The 23,802-nt window shown below is 26.7% G+C and overlaps 5 protein-coding genes across 8 annotated transcripts; 1 reads left to right on the top strand and 4 right to left on the bottom strand.

Annotated features, from left to right (window-relative positions):
- Positions 1 to 1,613: 1,613 nt before the first annotated feature.
- Bm6398 (dimethylglycine dehydrogenase, mitochondrial precursor, putative) lies at positions 1,614 to 9,791 on the top strand (the record flags this gene model as incomplete). Of its 2 annotated transcripts, none has more annotated exons than XM_001894866.2 (19): positions 1,614 to 1,669; positions 2,310 to 2,463; positions 2,833 to 2,931; positions 3,076 to 3,171; positions 3,463 to 3,748; positions 4,174 to 4,268; positions 4,457 to 4,607; positions 5,033 to 5,208; positions 5,301 to 5,410; positions 5,895 to 6,072; positions 6,446 to 6,562; positions 6,784 to 6,929; positions 7,206 to 7,359; positions 7,778 to 7,917; positions 8,185 to 8,311; positions 8,482 to 8,604; positions 9,174 to 9,266; positions 9,377 to 9,472; positions 9,678 to 9,791. In XM_001894866.2, 19 exons carry the CDS (start codon positions 1,614 to 1,616, stop codon positions 9,789 to 9,791), a joined length of 2,511 nt encoding a protein of 836 aa, XP_001894901.2. The 2 variants fall into 2 exon arrangements, with proteins under 2 accessions (XP_001894901.2, XP_042936804.1); XM_043080870.1 differs by having other exon boundaries at positions 2,298 to 2,463.
- A 1,229-nt stretch (positions 9,792 to 11,020) lies between these two features.
- Positions 11,021 to 13,364, bottom strand: Bma-paxt-1 (uncharacterized protein; the record flags this gene model as incomplete). Its single annotated transcript, XM_043080869.1, has 6 exons — positions 11,021 to 11,207; positions 11,296 to 11,507; positions 11,769 to 12,005; positions 12,213 to 12,332; positions 12,583 to 12,646; positions 13,192 to 13,364. The coding sequence occupies 6 exons, from the start codon at positions 13,362 to 13,364 to the stop codon at positions 11,021 to 11,023; spliced, it is 993 nt and encodes a 330-aa protein (XP_042936803.1).
- Positions 13,365 to 14,421: 1,057 nt separating this feature from the next.
- Positions 14,422 to 18,383, bottom strand: Bm5225 (uncharacterized protein; the record flags this gene model as incomplete). The annotated part of the gene is made up of 8 exons (XM_001894864.2): positions 14,422 to 14,835; positions 15,306 to 15,580; positions 16,062 to 16,215; positions 16,572 to 16,774; positions 16,921 to 17,093; positions 17,283 to 17,449; positions 17,675 to 17,926; positions 18,144 to 18,383. The coding sequence occupies 8 exons, from the start codon at positions 18,381 to 18,383 to the stop codon at positions 14,422 to 14,424; spliced, it is 1,878 nt and encodes a 625-aa protein (XP_001894899.1).
- A 1,017-nt stretch (positions 18,384 to 19,400) lies between these two features.
- Positions 19,401 to 21,019, bottom strand: Bm5222 (HSPC171 protein, putative; the record flags this gene model as incomplete). The annotated part of the gene is made up of 4 exons (XM_001894863.2): positions 19,401 to 19,611; positions 19,822 to 19,958; positions 20,373 to 20,426; positions 20,909 to 21,019. 4 exons carry the CDS (start codon positions 21,017 to 21,019, stop codon positions 19,401 to 19,403), a joined length of 513 nt encoding a protein of 170 aa, XP_001894898.1.
- A 1,184-nt stretch (positions 21,020 to 22,203) lies between these two features.
- On the bottom strand, positions 22,204 to 23,340 carry Bma-ran-4 (nuclear transport factor 2 (NTF-2), putative; the record flags this gene model as incomplete). Of its 3 annotated transcripts, none has more annotated exons than XM_043080866.1 (3): positions 22,204 to 22,314; positions 22,856 to 22,954; positions 23,152 to 23,340. In XM_043080866.1, the coding sequence occupies 3 exons, from the start codon at positions 23,338 to 23,340 to the stop codon at positions 22,204 to 22,206; spliced, it is 399 nt and encodes a 132-aa protein (XP_042936800.1). The 3 variants fall into 3 exon arrangements, with proteins under 3 accessions (XP_042936800.1, XP_042936801.1, XP_042936802.1); XM_043080867.1 differs by having other exon boundaries at positions 23,244 to 23,306; XM_043080868.1 differs by lacking the exon at positions 23,152 to 23,340 and having other exon boundaries at positions 22,856 to 22,939.
- Between the last annotated feature and the right edge of the window lie 462 nt (positions 23,341 to 23,802).

Genomic DNA, 23,802 nt, shown 5'->3' with positions numbered 1-23,802 from the left:
TAATTAGCTTGAAATCAAGCATAATTATGTTCCCGAATTATGTTTTTTTAATTATGTTCAAGTAATTATTTCCATTCATCTTTCTGTCCATCTACAGTATTCGTCTTCTTTTGCATTCTTTTTGATGTAATTGTATTTTAAAATATTGACATTTAAAGTTTTGATCAGAATAAATTTTAAGAACACATATGTTTTGCATTGTGCAATTCTTTGGTAGACTACCATTTAAATTATCTTTCCTGGATATTATTACTTTATTATTCGAAATTTATTTCTGCAGCATAGTGTTTTCTTTTTTTCTTAATTTCGAGATTGACATATTTTGCGCATTCATGTCTACGATTTCATATTTGACCGTTAAATTGAACAATTAATTGTTCTGCTAGACGAATATTACTTTAAATTTTATTTTCTAAATCTTTTGCAGCTTTGTAATATGCTAGACGTTTGGTTTTATATGATTCTCAATATATTTCACTATGCACATTTCAAAGATGAATTTATTAAATTTTATATATTGATCATTAGAAATCAATTCTTTGAATTTAGAGCAACATTCAAATACTTATCAGTATTTCTGATTGTTCAAAATTGGATTTTCATTTCAAAATTTTTCTTATTCATTTTAAACATTACTGATCTGTTGTTAACCAGAACTTCAGGATTTATAAGATTTAAAAATTATTACATTAGTCTGATTTTCAGATGTTACAAATTTTCTTAGCATAGAAATGAAGCGATAGTTTGAAAATTTTTGATCGTAAAGGAAGGATTAGTTGATAAGCACAAATGACAGAGAGTTACAAATCATCGATGATTTAAAAGATTATAAATTATGAGAAAATCGAAAGATAGTAATTGAAGCTCGTAATTTATAAATTTATTTCATACACATATGTTCAAATGTTGTTTACAGCTTATTCTCACATTTATCAGTGGAAATACACTTTAGTTCATGAACTTTATACTATCTTAAATTAATATCATAAATAGTAAACTCATTGAATACAATTTTTACAACAAATGTTCGCTAATTAAAGTACAAAATAACATTTTGGGAAAAATGGTAAGGGTAAAGATATTATCACTTAATATTCTTATAAAATATATCGATAGTTGGAAGTATTTCGATGAAAAAACGAAACGGAAAGAGGCGATATGTTTGATATTTTAAAATTATTTGAATAAATTCTTTAAAAAATGATAGCTTCCAAAATTCTTTCATTTTTGATTAGAAACATTAACAACACAGAAGTAATTGTCTTGATTTTTTTTTTAAAGCTAAATTTGAATTATTAGTAATCAGTGTTAGAAATACAGGTTATATTAAACTTGTCTATATTCATCAACCATATTTATTCATTAAAATAACGAGTTGAATTTTTCTTTATATTAAAAAAACAATTTATTCATCAATGAATTATTTTTTATATTATACTTTGAATTATTTGTATTGTATACTTTGGTTTTCATACTTTTCGGTTTTATATGCTGCTGCAAAGAACATTACAAGAAATAGCTAACTGAGAATTTCAGATATTTGATAATTTTATTTATCTTGCTTATTGCTGTTTTTCACCAATTATTGCTACGTTTAACAGCAGAAGTGTAAAATGTTTGCGTTGTTGAAAACCGCTTCCAGAAAACGTCAATTAACTGAGCAGGCACGGTAACTGAATTTATAAATTTCATTATAATAAAATAATGATTTTTGAAATTGATTATTTTCACTGTCTGTTGATCTTTTAAAAAATAATGTGACATCCTTTCTTATTAATGTTTATTAACTTTTTAACTTAGTGAAAGCTTTTTTGATCAAAAATCCTATGATCATTCCTGTTTTTGAATTGTTTGATGATTAATTAATTAGTCCATTGATAGGTTTATCAAAGTTATTGTTACATAAGCAAAAACAAAACTTTTTTCCATTAGTTTGGGTAAGACACAGATATGCAAAAAAAAAAAAAAAGAAAGAAATGAAATACCTGATATTTCATACTAGAATAGAGGAGATGAATTATTAATATATTATATTTTGCTAATATCGTTTTTTTTTTTTTTTTTTTTTATTTAGCATCTGACTATTTTGAAGAAATGTTATGATTTTTACCTTTAAATTAAATTCAACTTTTTAATTTTTGTTCAATTATAAAGCTTATCAATAGTTTGAAAAATTTTTTCTTCATCAATCAAGAAAACAACATTATTTTTATTGATTAAAATGAAAATGAATACTGTGTTGGAAAAAAAATTGAATTTTTATCAAATTAAAATTTGCAGTAATAAATTTACAATAGGAAGTTATGTAGGCATCTTAGTGAAGTACCAAAGGATGCATTTGCATTAATTGTTGGTGGTGGTGTTGTTGGAACATCATTAGCTTATCATTTAACACTTCGTGGTATTCGTGATGTAGTTTTATTGGAGAGAGGAAAACTAGTCGATGGCATATCACTGCATTTGGTTTGAGTTTCTAATCATTTAATTTTTTTTTCTTTAAGTTTAAAATTTATTACACAAATTTCACCTAAAAAAATTCTAAGTGAAATTTAAGTGAAAAATGCTTTAATGAATTGTAATTTTTCTTTATTTCTTGAAATTTCTAGAATTTTACGATAGCAAATTTTTGTTTTGTGTATGAAATCTTTGATTTGAAATTAATTAAGTTAAGGTAATTTATAACACATGAATTTGTTGGATGTCTTTGTGTTATAGAATGATTCTTCATCCTCTTTTTTTTTCATAAATTGGCATAGTGATTGATTTAAATTGTTTAGATATTTAAAAAAAAAAAAAAAATATATCATTTTAATTCTATTTTTAAATTTGTAGCCAGGTTTGGTTAGCTCAGCACATCCAATTCATCGCTACAAACCATTTCTTGCATGGTCTGTTGAACTATATGTACGTTTACAAGAAGAAGCAGATGAAGTATGTCTTTTAAAATTAAACCCCTCTTAAGCTTTGGAATTTTTGTAATTTTTTTTTTTTTTTTTTTATTGAAGTTTCTACCAGAAAGATTAAAATTTCTGCCAAATTATATAATTCTTTAATTTATTGCATATATAATTTTAGAAACTTGACTTTTTTCGTCCTGGGACATTACGATTAGCAACTGATGAGGCACGTTTAGATGAATTTCGACAGTACACAGCTCGAGATTATTTTCAAGTACTTTTCATTTTTTCTATAAAAAATGAACTAAAATGAAAATTTTTTAAGTTGTTGAATGAATATTTCAAATCTTTTTCTAATTTCTACTCTATGCTACTATTGTTTTTCCATCATATAAATTCAAAAAAAAAAAATGCTTAATTTCATACTAAAATATTAAAAGTTTGATTAATAATTTTAAGAATCTTGTATCTGTCATTTACATAGCAATACGGATGTTTTTTTTTTTTTTTTTTTTAAAAAAAGTGTTTCCTAAAATATTTTACAATTTTTCAATCTTCTTTACAGAAAGGTGATGTAGCAAAAACAACACTGATTGATGCTAACAAAGTGAAACATTTGGCACCTATTTTGGATGCAAAAACTATTTTGGGAGCTTTATATACATCTGGCGATGGTTATATAAATGCTCAAAATTTAACACTTGCTTTGGCTAAAGGTGCTGAAAAACGCGGTGCAGTGCTTATCGAACAATGCCCAAAAATTACAGAAGTGGAAGAGGGAAAAACTGATTGGGTTGTGAAGTTTGATGATGGTAGACAAATACGAACTCGAAATATTGTTAATGCAGCAGGTAGACTATTCTATTGTTAGATTTAATTAAAAGTAATTAAAGATGGTCATTTCTTAATGAATTTTATTTGGTTTTACAATTTTTAATGGCTCCTTTTTTTGCTAAATTTCAGTTTATAATTGGAGATTGATATTCATATCAAATATTTTAGATTGTATTTTTATAGTACTTCTGATACTACAATAGAAGTTTTCAGTATTGTTTATTTATGAATAAAGAGAAAGACATGGAGAGAGAGAGAGAAAGAGAAAGAGAAAGATAGAAGGTCTTTCAGGATCTTTCAAGATGTTATTGTATCTTTTAGTATTAATGTGAAATTTTATTTGTATCAATGGATTTCATTTATGCTATATTTGGATGAAACCTTTATAGTATTAGCATTTTGATTGTGTGTTGTGTTTTTTTTTTTATAAAGAGAATTTCAGGTTTATGGGCTCGAGAATTTGGTCGTTTGACAAATTTAGATATACCGCTTGCAATAGTTGAACATCAGTTTGCTCGTATTGGTCCTTTACCTGAGGTAAATCAAATTTTTCTTTTTTTAAGAAATTTAAAATTATTTGGAAAGTAGAAGTTTTCTTATCAACAACAGTAGCCCAACTATAATAGCTAAATTAATAATTTGGGATTGATTTTCATGATTGATCAAATATTTTAGATTGTATTTTTAGTCGAGAAAGCAATATGCAATATTATCTTAAAATTTAGGTAGAACCGCTATTGGATTTGCCAGCTATTATAGATCATGAAAGTACGTTTTATATACACAGAGAAGGTGATAGTTTGTTATTTGGTGGTTTCGAGCAAAAACCTTCAGATGTTGTTATTCGGGAAGATTGGATAGAACGCATGCCGGAAGGTATGCTTGGAGTTCTTTTTTTTTTATGTAGCACAAAAATATAACCCTGCTTGCTTTATTAGGATTGTTTTTATTTAATTGAATTTTCACGATAATCTTTCATAAAGGATTTTGAAAAATATAGTGAATTAGAAGATAGCAAAATAATGAAGATAGTAATTAATCTTATAATAAAACTTGGAGGGAATAACATTTCTGTGCTATGCTTTAAAGTTTTTGGAATAGTAGTGCAGTAATTGAGTGCAATATTTCGTTTTTGCTTGTCTTATTTAATTCTTTTCATCACTTATAGCATTTGTATGAAAAAAAAAAAAAAAAAAGAGATAGATGAAATTTGGAAAAAAATTTATACTTCATTTTTAATTTCATTTTTTTAATTTAAATTGATGTTTTTGAAATTACAGAGCAATATTAGATCTCTTCAGAAGTGGTCATTGAACCAGATTTCAAACGCTTGAAACGAGCTTATGAGCGTGCATGTGATCTTATTCCATGCTTACGTGGTGTTAATGTTGATGCACGTGCATCTGTTGTTACAATGATGGCAGATGGTTATCCGCTTGTTGGACCTATCAATCATAAACAAAATTATTGGCTTCAGGTGAAACTTTTATATTTCTGACAATTAGTTTACTTTTTTAAGATTTTTAGAAATATTTAGTTGTCTTGGAAATAAATTAATTCATCTTATAGGCTGGATATTTTGATGGTATTTCAAGCGGTGGTGGAATGGGAAAGTATTTAGCAGATTGGATAATCGATGGTGAACCTCCATCTGAGTTGTTTGATACTGATGCTAATAGGTGTGGTTTGGTTTATAATTTTTTCACTTTTACTTTATTACTTTTTATCTTAAAAATTTGTTTTATTTTTTCATATTTTCTGTTTTTTTTATGTCCTTTTTCACTTTCATTTTGTTATTAATGCTTTAAGTTAGAGAGATTGTTTGGTATTTATTCTATTAGATTCAGAAATCGAATTTTTTCGATGTTTAATAATTTAATCTATCGTCTTTGTTTTTGAAATATTTAAATGATTTTAACTGAATATTTTCTATTGGAAAGCATTTCGCTAAAAAAAAGAAGAATTCTTTGCATTACTAATAATTCTAGTGGGTTTCGAGAATATGGGAAGTTTCTTTTGCTTATTTGAAACTAATTTTTTTTTCTTTGTTAAATTTTATTGTTTTTTTTCTTTCTTGTTATGCATATATATATATATATTTATTTATTTATTTATTTATTTACTTATTTATTTATTTATTTTTATTTTACTACTTCATTACAGATTTGATCGTTGGGTAACACGAGATTATATCATTGATAAATGTCGTGAAACATATTCCATGTTTTACAACTGGTCGTACAAGAATCGATTAGCTGGACGACCTACAGAACGTATAAGTGGAATTTATGGGCGGCTACAAAAGGAGGGATGCTTTTATTTATTCCGCAATGGTTGGGAGGTAATTTTATATCTTGTCATTTAAATTTTTTTTTTTCTTTTTTGGCTCAATTCAATTTATTTCAATTTTTATTATTTATTATTTGTATTTATTTTGTAATTCTTCATAAAATTTAATTAAATTGTTGTTACAAGAGTGATAACTGTTAAGGTTATAAAATATTTTCAAAACCTTGAAATCATATAATCTACATTTGTTATATATGGCATCATATTATATAAGCAATTCATACTCATATATTTTAATTAAAATGGAGATATATAAATGTTTTAGTGATTTGATAAGCAGTTCTCAATAAATCATTGAAAGTACTGAAATGTGAACTATGATATTGATGATAGTTTGCATATGATAAGTAATCATTTTTCTACAGGTTGCCGAATCATTTGCTGCTGAATACAAAGATAAATTACCGAATATGATACGTGAATATGAGTTAGTATCAAATAAATGTGGTGTTATCGATTTATCTTGGCGTGGCAAAATTGAAGTTCTCTTTCCTTTTCTTTTTGTTTATTAATTAACTTTTTTTTCGTCAGCGATTAAATATTACAAAAGATTTTGACCATTATTGGTAATCAGAGGAAAATTTAAAAAATTCTTGCAATAAAATGATGAAATTTTAAAGAAAAAATTCAATTAAGTTTTGAAAATTGAGTTTAAAATTCATTCTTTTTTCTTTTCGTTCGAAATATACTACCATCTTTTGAGGTACGTGGTAAGGATTCTGAAAAGTTGCTCAGTTATGTGCTGGCTAACGAGCCACCTCAACTAGGCGAAGTATCTTCGGGATTAATGCTTACGAAAAAGGGAAATATTTTCGGATCATTAGACCTTTTCCATCATGATCAGTACAGGTAATTCTACAATATGAAGATTGAGCTAATTAGTAGCTTATAGTCATGGGGAATTGTTCGGTTGCACATTCTTCTTTAATTATACGATATGGAAATCTTAATTTTTACAAGTAAAAAATTTCAGTTTATAATCTTGGTCTAACTGACTCGATGCTAACTGAGGATGTTATTCAAAAATTAGAGTAAAGGATAAAATATAAGTTTATTGATTAACTGTTTTTATAAAATTATTATATATATGTATAGGTACACTTTTGAAAATCTGAAATACTACAGATCAGAATTTATACTTTTAACCGATCCAGAACGAGAATCTCGTGAACTTAACTGGCTAAAAAGAGCTGCAATCGAAATGGAAGCTAATGTAGAAATATCTGGCGTTAGTGAGTATTTAGCTTCGCTTGCTATTGTCGGTCCAAAAAGTCGGGAAGTGAGTTTCTTTTCTCGATAGTGACAGTCTATGATTTAAGCTATGATTTTGTATTGCTTTTTTTATCTGTTACTGTTATACCTTTCGATATAACATTAGCAGATAAGAAGCAAGCAATACTGATTAAATGTGTAATGAAATATGCAGAAATGTTTTGTTAAACTTTACTGCTCAATTTTTATGTCACTTATCAACCAGTAATTGACAAAAAAAAAAATTCTTTTAGATTGCTTTGATTTTTCTGTTATATCTTCGTAATTCATTAGTTATTTTTTTAGTTCAAATATAAAAATTTTCGTGTTTAATAACTTACTTCGATATACCATTTTATTTTTAATTGCTTCGTTATATCATTTGCAACGAATAGTTATGTATGGAACTAATTTCTGAAGTGAACATATGGAATTCAAAATTTTAGGTGTTAGAAGAATTAACAAAATCAGACTTGGGTTTTAAACAAAATGCAGCACGACTAATGAGACTTGGATCAGCACCAGTTATTGCTGTTCGTACTACAGATGCAACAGGACAACTTTCTTATGAACTCTATCATAGCAGGTTTGCCTATTAAAATATATTATTATATATGAAATTAAGCAGTAAAAATATATTTTAGAGTTGTTCATCAGTTCATCTTTCAAAAAATTCCATTATAAAACTTTATCAATTTGAACATATAATTTAAAATTATCGGACTATAACTCTAGCAAAACCATCTTAGCATTTGTATATTATTTGATAATAGTATAGCTGTAATCGAAAAATGGTTTAACGGTTTTTCAAAACGTTAATTATATCTTAGTAATTAAACTAATTCTTTTTTAGAGGTGATACATTGGGACTGTATAATTCATTAATGGAGGTTGGTAAAAATTATGGAATTGTTAATTTTGGTCAAAGTACACTGAATATGATGCGTATCGAGAATGGTTATAAGATTTGGGGCAGAGAAGTATGTTTGTTTATTTATTTTATCATTCTTTCACTAGCATTTGATAATAAGTATCATATGGCGTATGATATCACATTAATGGACATCAATAGATGGGAAAATTTCTTGTTTATTATTCTATCCTGATAGTGATATTTGCTATTAATGAATATTTCGTTATCTTTATACAGCTTACGCTAAACACAAATCCTTACGAATGTGGATTAAGTCAGATGGTAGATTTGAATAAGGAAAACTTCATTGGCAAAACATCTTGCATGGAATTATCGCAGAAACAGTGGAATCGGAAGCAGGTAACTTTAAATTTCAAATAACAAAATCTTAGAAATAATTCAAAATTTTTGCAAAAGGAATAAATGATCTAAAAGTGTATATAAATATATCCATTAAAAAGGTGTCCATACGTACCTCAATAATGTTTCCATTAAAATAAAATAAAAAGGGGACATTAGGAGCGGTGAGATACATTATTTTGTAAAGAAAGATTAAAGACAACAGTAAGAGTCGTACATATTTCATCCTTATCATACGTTATCTCTCTATGACTTGAGAGCCAAATAATGGTATAAAACAAACTAACTGAAGTCAAATAAATCCAATATTTATTCTTTGGTCGGAAATATCGACTAAAATGCATTCGCATTCGCGGAAATTTGAGGCAAAGTAAAAGCATATTGTCTTTGTAAGATAAAAATCATATAATCAACTAATGTTAGTTACGATATGGTTAACATATCAGAAAAACATTCAGGAAGCAATAGTAAAAGAAAAGCAATTTTGATTTTATTCAAAACAAGTGGAAGATATCACTTCTTCTACATCTTAATAAAATCGCTTAAATTTTAAAATACAAAATTTTTAGGTACTTTTGATTTGTGAGCCGCTTACTGAACCTCAAAGTTGGAGAATGATACCGAAACGAATGGAAGTAATTCGTAAGGAAGGTTCAGAAGATGTATGTTATCTATTGTTCTATTTGGGATAATTTTGTATGATCTATAATATATGCAAGAAAAATGATAACATAATGTTATCATTATATCATAAGTGACTGTATCATTTCAGCGAGTGGGACAGATAACATCAGGAACATTCAGTGTTCGCCTTCATCGACCACTTGCTTTTGCTTGGGTACACTCGGATATCACTCCTGAGGATAATGTTTGTTTCTTCACATAATTGAAAATTGAAAATGCTCATCATTATTACAAATGACTGCAAATTTTGTTTTTATTGAAATTTAGGCAAATGATTTATGACCTTTTAAACCAGTTTTGCATAAAATTTCCTGCATAATTCATGCCTAGACGTTACAATTGAAATTGAATAAGTTTTAAACAGTCTTTTTCATCACATATATTTATAGTTATGGATCGATATCGGTGGCTCACAAGTACAAGGTAGAATTCATGAAGGTTCTACGGTATGTGGCATAGAAGAGACAAAGGTTTCTGATGATGCTGTATTTCGACAATCTTAGTAAGCAACAGTTTAGATAATTAAACAGCAACTTTCCATAAACAAAAGTTATATCTTAATAAAAGGTGAGAATGTTAAATTTTTTTTTTTTTTTTTTTGATTTTGAATTGAAAAATGTGAAATAATATTCAGAAGAGAATATTATTTTCATGAAGTCTCTAACAAAATGACAAAACTTCCATTTATCGAACAACTTTGCGGAAATTTTTGAAAAATGAACAAACGAAAGAATGACATAATGACTAAATTCACACTTTCAATTCAAAAATTACCCATTCAATACAAACTTTCACTATAAGAAAATGGTATGCAATAGATTTATGTATAACTGTAAAAAGTTTTGTGAAATATTTCATCCCAACTTCAATGTTGCATGAGTGTTAGTTGTATAAAGTTAGAAATAAAAAACTTTTTTTTATTTATAGGAGAGTATTGTTAAAATAATAAACACGTAGTAAGCAATTTACTATTTTGCGAACATTTAAATAACGAAAGGAGGTTCACCTCCTTAGTCATTACTCGATCAGAATTTTAAGAGTTGCACATAATACGAAACGAATAATTGAAATGATTCCAATCATAAAAATGGTAGAAAATAATAGTAATCATTGATTTGAATAAAAGTAGACAACAAATAAGAAATTAGACAAATTAGATCAGATTGACATCACTACCATATTTTCAATCGATAACATTTCATTACTATTAAGTTACATGTGTTGTTTATTGTTCATTGACTAGAATTATTTTTGGTATTATTTACCCTCTAATGTGTATACATAATTTTATTTATTGAATTGGTTTATTTTAAAGCGATCATCACCTATGTATTTATCAGTTATTTGTTAAGTTGACTTCGTTAGATTCTTTCAGGTAACACACTTCACTATCAATTTTTAAATGTGAATTTTTGAATTCTGACCAATCAATGTCAGATTTGTACAGATGTATTTCCTGTCCTGTAACTATAAATTACGGTAGTGATGATGTGTTTATAAAATTTAAAATGAATGTGAACCACAACAGAAATAGATAAAATTTAGCTTATTTTCTTTATTTTTGGGACTATCATATATCATTATCACGAATTTTTTTTTTTTTTTTTTTTGATTTTGATATAACAGAAAGAAAAAAAGATTTGCCAGTTTTTCAAACACACAATAAAGAAAAAAAAACAAACAAACAGTTGCGAAAAGATGCTATATCGTATATTTTTTATAAGCGATGGTACTAGCGAAGTATATATCCATTGTTGCTCGGAATAAGTTCAAAATCTGAATTACTGAGTTTTTGAATTACTAAAGTGGCCAGATCTTCTTTTCGTTCTTTTTCTCGACTTTTATTACATTCACCTTTTCGTAAAACAGCATTCGCTAGTTGAACATTTAGTGCATTTATTGATATTTTTTGTTCCCATCTAAAATTATTCAAATTTAAGTATTAGTATTTTAACTTTGAAGTAAAAAAGAATTAGATATAAGATACAAAAATAATGTCATCATTACCCGGTTCCACGTTCGGCAACATATCGTAATGGCATTCGTACCACACGAAGACCACTTTCTAATTTATCAAATGATGTTCCATTGCTAGGCATTACTTTAACAGCCAATTTCAATTGATCCATAAGATAGGAGGTATAAAAATCACATGGGCCACTATCATCACCTTTACACAATTCAAATTTTCCACCTTTTGCGCGTACTTCTCGATCTTCCTATAATGCATAAATGATGTCATATGAATCAAAAGAGCAATCAAATGCTAACAATTTGTTGGGAAATGTTTGTTATGCCTAATTGTAGTTGAATAATCACTTTTAATTTTGAGGTCTTAAATTGAAGAAAAGAACTTTTTTTGTTTTAAAAGAAAATATGTCATATAAGTATGATAAACTTGGAAGTGGTAATTTCTTTTCATTTTATCATTCAACATACTTTTTTTTTATTGATAAGAATTGTTAAGTAATAAATCATACCTTTGATAATGATGCTAAAGCAGCTGCAGCAGCAAAATTTTTTGCATCATTATCATTCCATGGTGGTAAAATCCCTTCCAAAACAGTAACATCGTTTACAAGAAGTAATGATTTGCCATTTTCTGTACTTTTCAGCTCCCATTTATACTTAAGTCGTGATGTTAATTGATTGAGTGAAACAAGTGGTTCAGTTGCTTTTTCAAGGACAGTTAATTGTGCTCTCATTATCATAAAACTCTGCAAAGAAAAAAAAAAAAGGAAACGTATTTCTTATTATCGAAATGAACATTACTGAATAAAATAACGTAAGGCTAAAACTAAGAATTGCTAAACTAGAAATTTTTAATAGTTCTAAATTAGAAGATGCTAAATTATTGCATAATGAAAGACAGAAAAACTAGCTATAATTTTTTTTTTTCTTTTTTCATAAGAATCCAAACAAACTTTTCTTTTCAAAGCGCATGGCGAATCTTCACTGATAGTACTAACTCTTCTTGATTCTAATCTTTCTTTCTTCGAAACAGGTGCTTCGATAGAGTTCTCCTCAAAAGTTCTTTTATAACCCTAAAAAATGAAAAAAAAAAAATCATTTTATAGGAAATCGATTTAAATATGTGGTGATAATAATAAAATTATAATATTCGCCGATTATAATAAAAATTTTTCCATAAATAAAGTTTATCTCTTTCTTATCTACATAAAGTTCATCTCTTTATTCTATAGATTTAAATTTTTCAAACTACTGCATTAATTTGAGTCCACCAAATTCAAAAAATTCTTGCAATTCTTTATTAGCTTCGAGAAAAGTATTGACCTTAGACATTTCACATAATCCTGCACCCATTTCCCTGACTGTCTTCATCAATTCTGGGTTATACCTGCAAAGACAGTTACATTTGTCAGACCTTATTCTCGTGCTAATGTGTTTTGCTTATCCATCAAATATTCTAGTAATCGATATTGGCATAAAAATGAACCCAACAATTTTATTCATAGCAGAACTTTTTTTTAAAAAAAAAATAAATTAAGATTAAGAAAGAATAAATTAAAGCTAACATGTACTGACTAAATTTGAAAACTTGTTAGTTTTTAGAATAAAACTATTAAACTAACTGTAAATTACCAATTTTTTGAATTTTATCCAAAAAAAGAAAAACAAGATAAGATTTAATTTTGAAATTTATAAAAGCATTTTCTAAGAAAACAAATTTCCAAAGAAAAAATAATTTTGGTGTTATTAAGATACAAAATTTTTCATTTAGTAAAATAATATTATTCTAATCTATTCAAGATATCAAATTTACATAGTATTTTGTTAATCAATCAAATAATTAATTTTTCTTATTAGTATTCTACTATAATACTAATATCATTTTATCAGTTATCAATGTTTAAAATAGAAATAAAATAATGATGAACTTACGTACAACCCAATGAGATCATATTACAAAAAATTTGCGCAAGACAGAGTAAACGATTTTTAGGATAATTATCCATGTGTCGTTCAAGAAACATTCGTCGTAATTTCCATTGCTCATCGCTTTCATGCATTGCTCTTAAACTATCCAAACTATTCATATCTAGGAATTCATCCATTAAAAAACTTTATTCCTGAAAATATTATCTATAAAATTAAATTTTTTATTTAAAAATTTTTTTAAAGCTACGTTTTCATAACCATTGACTGAAACATGATTAAATATACCTTTTTTAATTAATTATAAACATTAAGAAACAGTATGAAATATTACAGAAAATAAATGATTTTTAATTAGTTATAAAGATTAAAAAATTATATGAAATATTACCGAAAATAAATGATAAATGAAGACAATTGTCTATCATTATCATATAAATATTGTGCTATTTTACGATACTTCGAATTTTTAGAAGAATGATTTAAGATTAATTTCCTTCGAATAGATTCCTTCGTTAAACCAAAAAATTCATCTTATTATGAAAAACATCCTTAACTGATACAAACCATAATATCTCTCTTACAGATCTTATCAGTTTCAGCATATCATTTTTGGAAGAAAATGTATGAATATTAGCAAAATGATATTATAGAAAATATTCTTTAATAAGAGATACCGAAGATTCTATTCAATGATATTTTGCATCAAAAAAAAGGAAAAATTGACATTTCAAATAAATTTAAGTCATAAATTGGAAAATAAATGGTCCAATCTGTGCATAATTATGCCAAAAAAAAAGAAAGAAAAAGAATTGTTACTTTTATTGAAATATAAATTCAGACAAAAAAAAAAGAAAAAAAAAAAAAAAAAAAAACAACAACATGAAAATTATGAATATTTGAAAGAAGAGATCGAAATAAATTCTTTTTTTTTTTTTAGTATACTGATAAAGCTTTAAAATTTTGCTATTAGAACAATTAAGGAAATCATAATGAAAACATTTTGATGGCATAAAGCGATATAAAGCAGTGAACAATTTTTAACCGGAATAATAACTGTAATAAAGCAAATGACTGATATTTGCATCAATAATAAGTAATAAATTGTACTTTGTTCATGTATATTTTTCATTTCTTAAAAAAAAAAGAAAATCTTTTTGTTGATATTTATGATAAGTTTCATTTAAATTAAAAAAGCTCTTCCTATTTTTATCATCATTTAACCGTATAAATAATTTATGGCAAAAATCTACTATACAACATCATGCCAAACAATATTATTGAGCAGTATGAAATAGGGAGAAAAAAGAGTAAAATAAAGAAAATACAAAATGGTATTAAATTACGATAATATGCAAAATAACGTAAATTTAAGCATGGTTTTTGAAATGCAATAACTGATGAATGTGCCGGAACAGAAATATTTGGATATTCCGGATCAAGCAAAAATCGAGCAATAAAACCAGTTAATGTAGTATCATTATAGGATTGAGAAAGATGCTCAATAAATTTGGTACGATTAATAGCTCTAGAAATTCGATACAATAATCTGGATAACCACCAGACTTCATCAGAACGAAGTGATGAAATAATTGGTGGTGTTGCTCTCCAGCAATTCGAATAATCAAAACGATGTGTTCCTTGAGCAACCTATAAATTGATTTAAAATTTATAAATTAGAATAAATTTGAAATTTTTTTAACTAACACATTTTTAATCAATATATTTGATATCAAATGAATCCTTTTGTAAAATTCATATCAAAGCCTTTTTCGAATATGCTTAAATTCTTGTTTTTTTTTTTTTTTGTTTGATATCACCATTTTTGCAGATTACATGAGAGATTGTTTAGTATTAACTGTAAAAGACAATTAGAATATTATCAACAGTGCTGTTCAAATGTTTTGTTTAAAGCAACTGTAGAATTGTTAATGGCATTACTCAAAAATAAATGATATTATTTTGTTAACTTGTTTGCATCTTAGAATATTTTAACCATTCCTTTATCGATTTCCTTCACCGAAATGAAGTGAAGTTACATTTAGCAAAAAAAAAATTATGTCGATTTTCGATATTCACTTCAATATTTTAAATATAATTCAAATATGATCTAAGCTTACTTGCTTTCGTCCAAGTGGTGTAAGATACATCAATTTTGTCGTTGAATCAATATAATGATCGGGAATTTGCTTTCGTGAAAGTGGTGAGAAAGAGCTTAGTGATTTAGATGAATTATAAGTACTCTCAGCTTCATTTGTTGAAATTGTCTTTGTAGCAAAGTTGACATCCTGTGATTCACTACAATCTCCATCTGGCATAGCTTTGCTTGCGTTCAAAATAAGCCTTTCCAGTGCTTCCAAAGTCTTTTTTTGTTCCGACAACAATAATTCCTCCTCTGTAAATAACATTTCTCATTTAAAGATGAATGATTTTATGAAAAATTATTGATAATGTTGACAAGTTTTTGTTTTTTACTTTTATTAAGATTCCATATTTGGTGACAATTTCTTATCTGAATGCCTCGTAGCAGCAATTAAAAATAAAAAAAAAAAGAAAAGAAACTCATTATATATTTATTCTTCTCAGGTGATTCATCTTTGAAAATGACTGAAAACAAAATTTTCTATCAAAAATAAAACTAAAAACTGGAATTAAATTTTACCATATAATAATTTACATCATTATTAGCAATGAAATCGCCACAAATATTCATGGAAAAAGAAATTATTAAAAACATTTATGAAAAAAATACAGAAAATATTTTGATTTTTCTTAATATTCCATTTTGTTAAAAAAAAAAAAAAAAAAAAAAAGTTTTTTCTTTTATCATACTATAGAATAAATAGATCAACTAATGATTAAAAGCAAAATCAAACCAAGACAAAAGAATGTGCGCTGAAACCAGTTTGTTTTTGCTAATTGCTCTTCATATTTCAGCACTTTTAAACGTAAATTTTCCGCATCATTTTTCAATGAATTCAATAAAGCAAGCACATTTGGCTCCAAATTATATTCCAAGGTTTCGTATATCTGTATAATACGATGTATACATCATCAAATCACTATTTACTTTCATTGATCCAAAAAAAATTTTGAATTTGTTTCACCATTTAAAAAGAAAAGAGGAGAACCTATATTGATATTGTACCAATACACAAAACATAAACAGAATTAATTTTTAGGATATAATTAATTTTTATATTGAAGTTATACTTATCAATGTCCTTTATCCGACATATAACGCCACGAATTGGATTATTACATTTTTATTCAAAACCATGATTAAATTATATATATATATATATATAACTATTTACTCATATGTTTCACATTCCGAATTTAAAATAATAAAAAGATTTAGAATCTAAAATTATAAAAAAATTTACTTCCAACATATCAGGAGAAGTTAGAATACAAATGTATGAAGCTAAGTTCTCTATGTCGCCTGTACATTCGAGCGAAAATTTCCGTTCCCAGAATGCATCTGATAATTCGATATAATAACGACGATTGGAACGAATAAATGGCATAACACGTTGTAGATCATTGCCACAGTAACGCCATGGTCGGATCCATGTAACCCATACATCTAAAAATTATATCTTGACTTCGTTTGGTTTCGAGAATTCAATTCATCTTTCTCGAAAAAGTTTAAATTTCAAAGCATAATTTAAGCACATAAGTATTCTCATAGAGAATACAAATAAATGAATGATTTAATTAATGAAGATCAACCGAAAAGATTAATAAATGATGGATTTGGTGGCCAACGAGTGAATAATGACAAGAAAAAATCAAAAAGTTCATCCGCAAATGGTGCATTCCATTGCAATTGAAGTTTCGATTGAGAAAAATTGAAATCTTCCGATTCAGCAAGTGCAAATACATGAATTTCCTTAAGAACAAATCTGAAATAAAAATGGTATAATTCGAAATTCTTAAAAGAACATAATCGAAAATTACTTCATTTCAGACAAGTTAGAAAACAGGTCAAGGAAGAGAAAAACAAGCTTTATTTTAAAATCTTTAACAAAATTTGAAATCCAGATTTTTTTTTTAATGATGAAACTTTCTGATCAAATATAATCATTGCTAACCTTAGAGCGATCAAACGATAATCAGTTGGCCAATTTGATAGTGAGCAGTATGAACGAACAAGAATATATATGAATGTTAAAAAGTGTGGTGAAATAGACTGAATCATAGTTCGTAATGTTCGAATGGAATGTGATGAAGGACATAGTGCATATCGCCTTAAAGCTTCCTGTAACAATAAAATTAACAATAAATATAAATTGATGATTAATATTAAAATGAAACAAATTGCAACTCTTAGATTATTATCAAGCCATTAAAAATCCAAATAATGGAAAGTTACACTTGCTATGCATTTCTGTCATTACTTTTTGTCCCAATGATAGCAAATGATTGTATATAGTTTTTATGATAATAGTCTAATTAAAGTTGATAATTAAAGTTGAAATCATACCTCTTTAAAGAGATTTAACGGTGTACTATAACTACTTTTCATTGTATTTTCAGGATGAATTTTCTTTCCTGTTACAGCACTTGCGTTTTCCTCATTAACTGGCATCATAAAACAAACATAATCGGAGAGAAGTCTCATATAGACACTATCTTGAACAATTTTCAGTGGTAATATACACGAACTACGTTCCAAATGTCGACAAAACGAAGTCATAAAGTATTTGAAAAAATCACTTTTTGATTCCAATAAAAGCTGAAACATGAAAATGTATGCCTTCTAATCCATTTATATTTTTTAGCTCAATCTAATCTATAAATATAATTACAGCTTAGTACTGCAGCAACGAAACAGTAATCTTAATTGTTGCAATATAAAATATCTTTTAGTCAGATATTAACTCAATTATTAATATTAAGTATAAGTATGTTAGAGATAGAATAAGAGATGATTTAAAAAAAAAAAATCTTACCTTAAATACAACCGAATTTATACCAATCAGTTCGATTACTTGGTCATATTCATTTCCAGCATCATTCATACCTGATTGTGATAAAACAGATAAAAGATCAATTTGTGAATCGTTGAAAATACGATCAACAACTGATTGCAAAAAATATACATCCAAAGTATAGCTTTGATTTTGAATTCGAGGTAGCAACTCAGAACAGGCAATTGATAAGCGTGACGGATAGCTACCATATATATCCATTCTTTAAAAAAATATGTATATATATAAAATATAAACTAACTTCAGAATTCTTATCAAATCTGATTAAATTTAACCTACTTAGAAAAAATAATTCATTCACCTCACTTACTATATTAACTTTAATTTCGAGTATTAGTTTCTAAACTTCAAAAAGAAACATGCTCAATTTATTGTTTAATTATGATACACTTCCATTATGCATAAGAATAATCAATTAATATGGCAAGAGCCTCTGCTCTGATTTTATTTATATCAAAGACTAATTGTAGTGTAAGATTAAGAGTAACCAGAGGATGCAGAAGCAGAACGAAAAGATATTTTAGAAATTTGATCTAAAAAGTATAAATATTCTACTAACAACGTATCCCATGCAAATGCAGGAAAAAAAATGAAATGAAGACAAGAATATTTAATTTTATTTTCATAATTTCTATCATAAACACTATGAAAGCACTTATCAGATTTAAAATGAACACTGCAATAATAGGAAGAAAGTATTAACATTTTCGACAAATTTTAAAACATTGAAAAAGAAATGGAATCTATTGAAAACTGATAGTTGATAAGCAACGACAAATGATAAAGAATTCATATTCTTGGCGGAAATGCTTTCATCGACATTGAAAATTTCAATTTTTATTCAGCGAACAATATTGAAAATAGTTCGCATAATATTTGCTGATAACGAATTGCAAAAAGAAAAATAAATTCCGAAAAATACTTGACAAATAGAAGGAATACAAAATCCATAAAATTCCAAAAAAAAAAATTCAAAATGACTATAAAGCACACTTTTAAATACATAAGAATTTAGATGAAAATGTTTTGCATTAAAAAGTACGTTTTTTGTAAAAAATAAAATCAAATCATCATTGAGTTTTTTCTTACATTACTATTATTATAAATCACAAATACCTACTTTTATTAGTGAAATAAATTTAATAACCTATAATATTTCTTCCCAAAAAAATCAACAATATACAATCATAATATTTAATATTTAATAGGGAGATAATTTCATGTTTTGCGAAGTCTCCTCTCACGTTTTTTTATTTTCTTTTCTTCATCTTGTTCTAATGGTTCAGCGAAAAACCATGGTGCAATGATCACTTTCCATAGTTTGTAAAATACATAAGCTGGAATTAACAATAAGAGCCATAAAATCATCGACCAAATTGTAGCTACTATTGCAACAAATGAGCATAAAATTACCACATCTTTACAGTACCTGAAGTAATATTAATATAATTATTTTTTGTAGACTCGAAATTTTTAAATTAAAGTCAAAAAAAGTTTTAAAGAATTTTATCTTCCTCTCTCTCAATCATTTATTCATTTATAAGTAAAAGTATTAAAGTTATATAAATGATCTAAATGTAGACAAAAACATTATGCAAAATGTTTACTATCAGTGATCAAAAATTTGCAAAATACTAACTCTCCAAAAGCATCTGGCTGATTAAGATCTGAGCCAGCATCTGTTACTTGGCCTTTTTCATTACGATGACATCGTGCCATAGAACGCATAGTTAGAATGGCTGCCACTTCAAGCATACAGCAAATAGAGAAACCAAGCTGTAAAAATATTGATAATTCGTAATAACTATTTCCTAGAACAATATTAAATTTAAAATCATCAACTAAAGCAATTATTTATAAAATAATATTAATGTAAAATTATCAAATCCAAACTTTCCAAAACCAAAAATAGTTTTTTATTTTATTTTTGAAAATTACCACAATTTTGCAAATATATAAAGTTTTAAAAATGATTTGGAACTAAGGAGAGACAGAGAGAGAAAGAAGGAGAAAAAAAAGAAGGGATTTATTGACTGGCATAAAATTCGCATATATTATGATCAAATGTTAAGTAAAGTTTGATAATAATAGACAATTGTGTAAAAAGCAGCTACATTTAGTAAGACTTTGAAGATAGCAATAAAGTTATGTTACTTATTTACACATATAAAAAGTAATTAAACAATGTACCCATTCCCATGTTGTTCGTTGAAAGAAAAATACCGAAATCAGTATGTAAAAAACCTGGAAAATGTAGTTTTAAGATATTGAAGTCGTTCTGAATGATAATTACATAATCTGTTATAGGAAATGACAAATGCTTATTTGTTACAAGAACTGAATACTACTGCTATATGATGAGAAAAAATAAAATGTAAAATTTAAAAAGTTAAAATATAAAAATTCTCAATGGAAATAATTTTTCATGAAATGCTGATAAATTTTGATTTAAATACACTAACAATTCTATCGAAGAGATATGATAACATCTGTCCAGTATCATTTAAGTAAATCCAACAAAGTCTTTTCAACGAAGACCAAGCAATTCAAATCATCCATAGGCATTCAGCAAACAAATAGATTAAATGCTTATGATAAAATAAAACTTCTTTTAGAATATTTACTGATATTTTTTTGTTTTTACTACATATATAATGTATGTTAAATTCTACTACACATTAAACATTAGTCAATTATTGTTTAAAATTTAAATGAAATATGCTTACCGAAGAAAATATGGAAGCAGTTGAGTAATGTAATATCACAGTTTGATTCTCTTCATAAATTTGCTTTTGGCCACGCGTGGCAGCTTTACCCGATTTCCCACTTATATTCATCACTGTTCAAGCATTATATTGCTTCCACCAATATAATAAATCCCACTAGAAATAAATGAATGCTTAATTTCTTTCTTTTAATATCATTAAGATTTGATGAAAATCATTTTCATCAAGATTGTTCCTAATGTACTTGACTACAGTTATGATAATAACCATATTATTCAGTAAAAGATTAATCTAGGAACATTCTTTTCGCATCATTTAATAGAGATTCAATTTGTATGATTAATGCAATATAAAACGTAATTAAATTGAAATATATTCTGGCTCTCTTAATTTTAATTTGAAAAAATTTGAAGCAAATACGACCATATTGAAATATTTGGAAGAGTATAAAAATTGTTATGTAGATTAATTTAATACCATAAACTTAAACGTAACTGTTAATGGTGATCAAATACTTTCATACGCTTTAAACAAAATTTCGAACGAAGCTTAACAAATAAAATAGGTTATCATTCGAATATTATAAGAAACAATAAAAGCAAATGCTATCATTTTGTTATACAAATACATTTACTGATATCAACATACATCACACATTGTAACACTAACAAAACGAAGGAATATTTTTCTCTTCAAAAAGTCAAAAGAATAAAAAAAAGAGTGTTAAAAAAATTGAGCACAAAGTCTCACTAAGAAAATATTTCAAAGTTGGAAGATAATGCAACAAGAAATAATTAATTACGTCATGAAACAAATATGCAGCTATCAAAAGATGCTAAAAGGAGTAGGGGATATGTCATGAAATGCTTATCAAAATTTGGCATAGATGGAGGTCAAGCATATCATTTATTCTTATCAGCGTTGAGCGAGATCAAAGGTAACCATCCATTAATGGATAAGAAAAAGATTTTTAGGTATTCAAAATCTTATATTATTTTTGAGAAGAATAAAAAAAATAATTAGGTTCTAGCATAAAATCAATGTAACACATATCCAAAACTTCATTCATAAACCTAATTCAATTTAAACCAACTATGAATTCAGTCAAATAAAGGACACAAAGAATGTAATATTTAAAATGATAAAACATTCAATTTAAATAAATATCATTGATAGGCAGCATTTTACTCTTTTTACTTCAATGTAAGTTGATGAAAACAACAAAAATATTAAACTATGTCAAGGGAAAAACGAAAAAGTGAGAGAGAAAGCAATAATGGCATATCATACTGTTGTCAGTGATCGTGTAATACTAAACGGAAGATTTCATTTGAGATGAAAAATGAACCGGTTGCAGGACGAAGTACGAAAAAGTGATTGAACGACTGAATTGGATCATCATCCGTCTGGAAAAAAAAAATTGTCGAAATCGCTTTTTTCGATAAAAAACCTCGAAAATATTTTCAGATAATAAAATACTATATAAAATTACTCATCCAGATAACCACTTATATGACCTAATAATTTCACAAAAACGCGTTAAACATTCTTATTAATTAAGACGTCTAACAGCAACTAGGCTTTCTGTTTTATAAAACCTAACATAAATATTAACGCGTTTTTGCAGTATGTTTCGTTCCATGTCTACTTCAATAATGAAAAAAAAAAAAAAAGAAAAAATGGTGCAATTATTGTTCCGTGATGGAAAATTTAAATCATTTTTTAATAAGAAAACTTTTCTCTCAATAACAAGATTCAAGCTGCAAACTAATTAATCTCAAAAAATTTAGTAAATTTATACAGAAAAATAAATTTCAGGACTTGAATGATGCAATACAAAATCAGACCATTTTATTTGCAAGGTTTATTTATGCCCAGTATTATAGTTCCCCACCGGCATAATTCCTTTAAATCAGAAGTCGAAATTTAGAAAGAAAAAGAGACAACCTTAAGCTGTCCAATGACTGCAACAAGTATAGACCCGTCTGGTAGTGGTTGACAATCTGTTTTTGTTATCGCTCGTTGTATCATCCTAAACGGCAAGGCCTGAAAGAAAAATGAATGTTGTTAGAGTATATATATTAAGAATAAAGTGATATTCTATTCTTCAATTCTATGAGGTTGTAAATATCCTAGAAATCGTTAGACAATAAGCTGATTAATAGAAACATAATTTTCTCGTTAGCCTATAACACTTTCCTGTTGAGAAATTGGTAATCCTACTCTGCAAGAAAAGTACTTACAGCAAATTTCTGCAAAATAGAATCCCGTCCCTTTACTTGTACACCCTCAAATGTCATGTAGGAATTCATTGGATCGTAAAGATCGCTTAGACCTGAACTTCGTGCTGCAGGATCTTGCACATCGAATTTCGAATAATAATGTTGGATGAATGCATTTCCTATTTCTTCAAAGTTTGGATTAAAATTCATTCTGAAACATTCAGAAAAGATGTAAGTACTTCCCTTTGTATTTAGTCGAATCTACCAATAATGCAAAAAGACTTCAACTACAAAGATCTCGAGCAGTATATTCGTAATACAAACAAAAATGTTTTGGAACAGTTATGAAATGCTATGTGTCAAACCGTTCAATTCAAGCAATCGTCCAAGCTATCCACGATATATTATATTCAATTCGATTTATCACGAGAATTACTTATCATAGTTTGAAGGTAGAACATGATTTCTTATAAAAGATAACCTTACTCAGTCATATATTTCATTCCAAATCTAATGTTTAAAGATATAAATCTACCAGTGACTTCCACAAATTATCTTACGAACTTCATTTTTCTACAGTAATATTTCAGTCATCTAATGCATTTAATAAATTCAAATATACACTATACACTGATTATATAAATGAATATTGATATTGAATGAAATAACATT

The sequence above is a fragment of the Brugia malayi genome (genome assembly GCF_000002995.4).
Source record: "Brugia malayi strain FR3 genome assembly, contig: Bm_v4_Chr3_scaffold_001, whole genome shotgun sequence".
NCBI classification, from domain to species: Eukaryota; Metazoa; Nematoda; class Chromadorea; order Rhabditida; family Onchocercidae; genus Brugia; species Brugia malayi.
The sequence above is the reverse complement of the archived record's forward strand: the minus strand, read 5'-3'. Positions and strand labels throughout refer to the sequence as shown.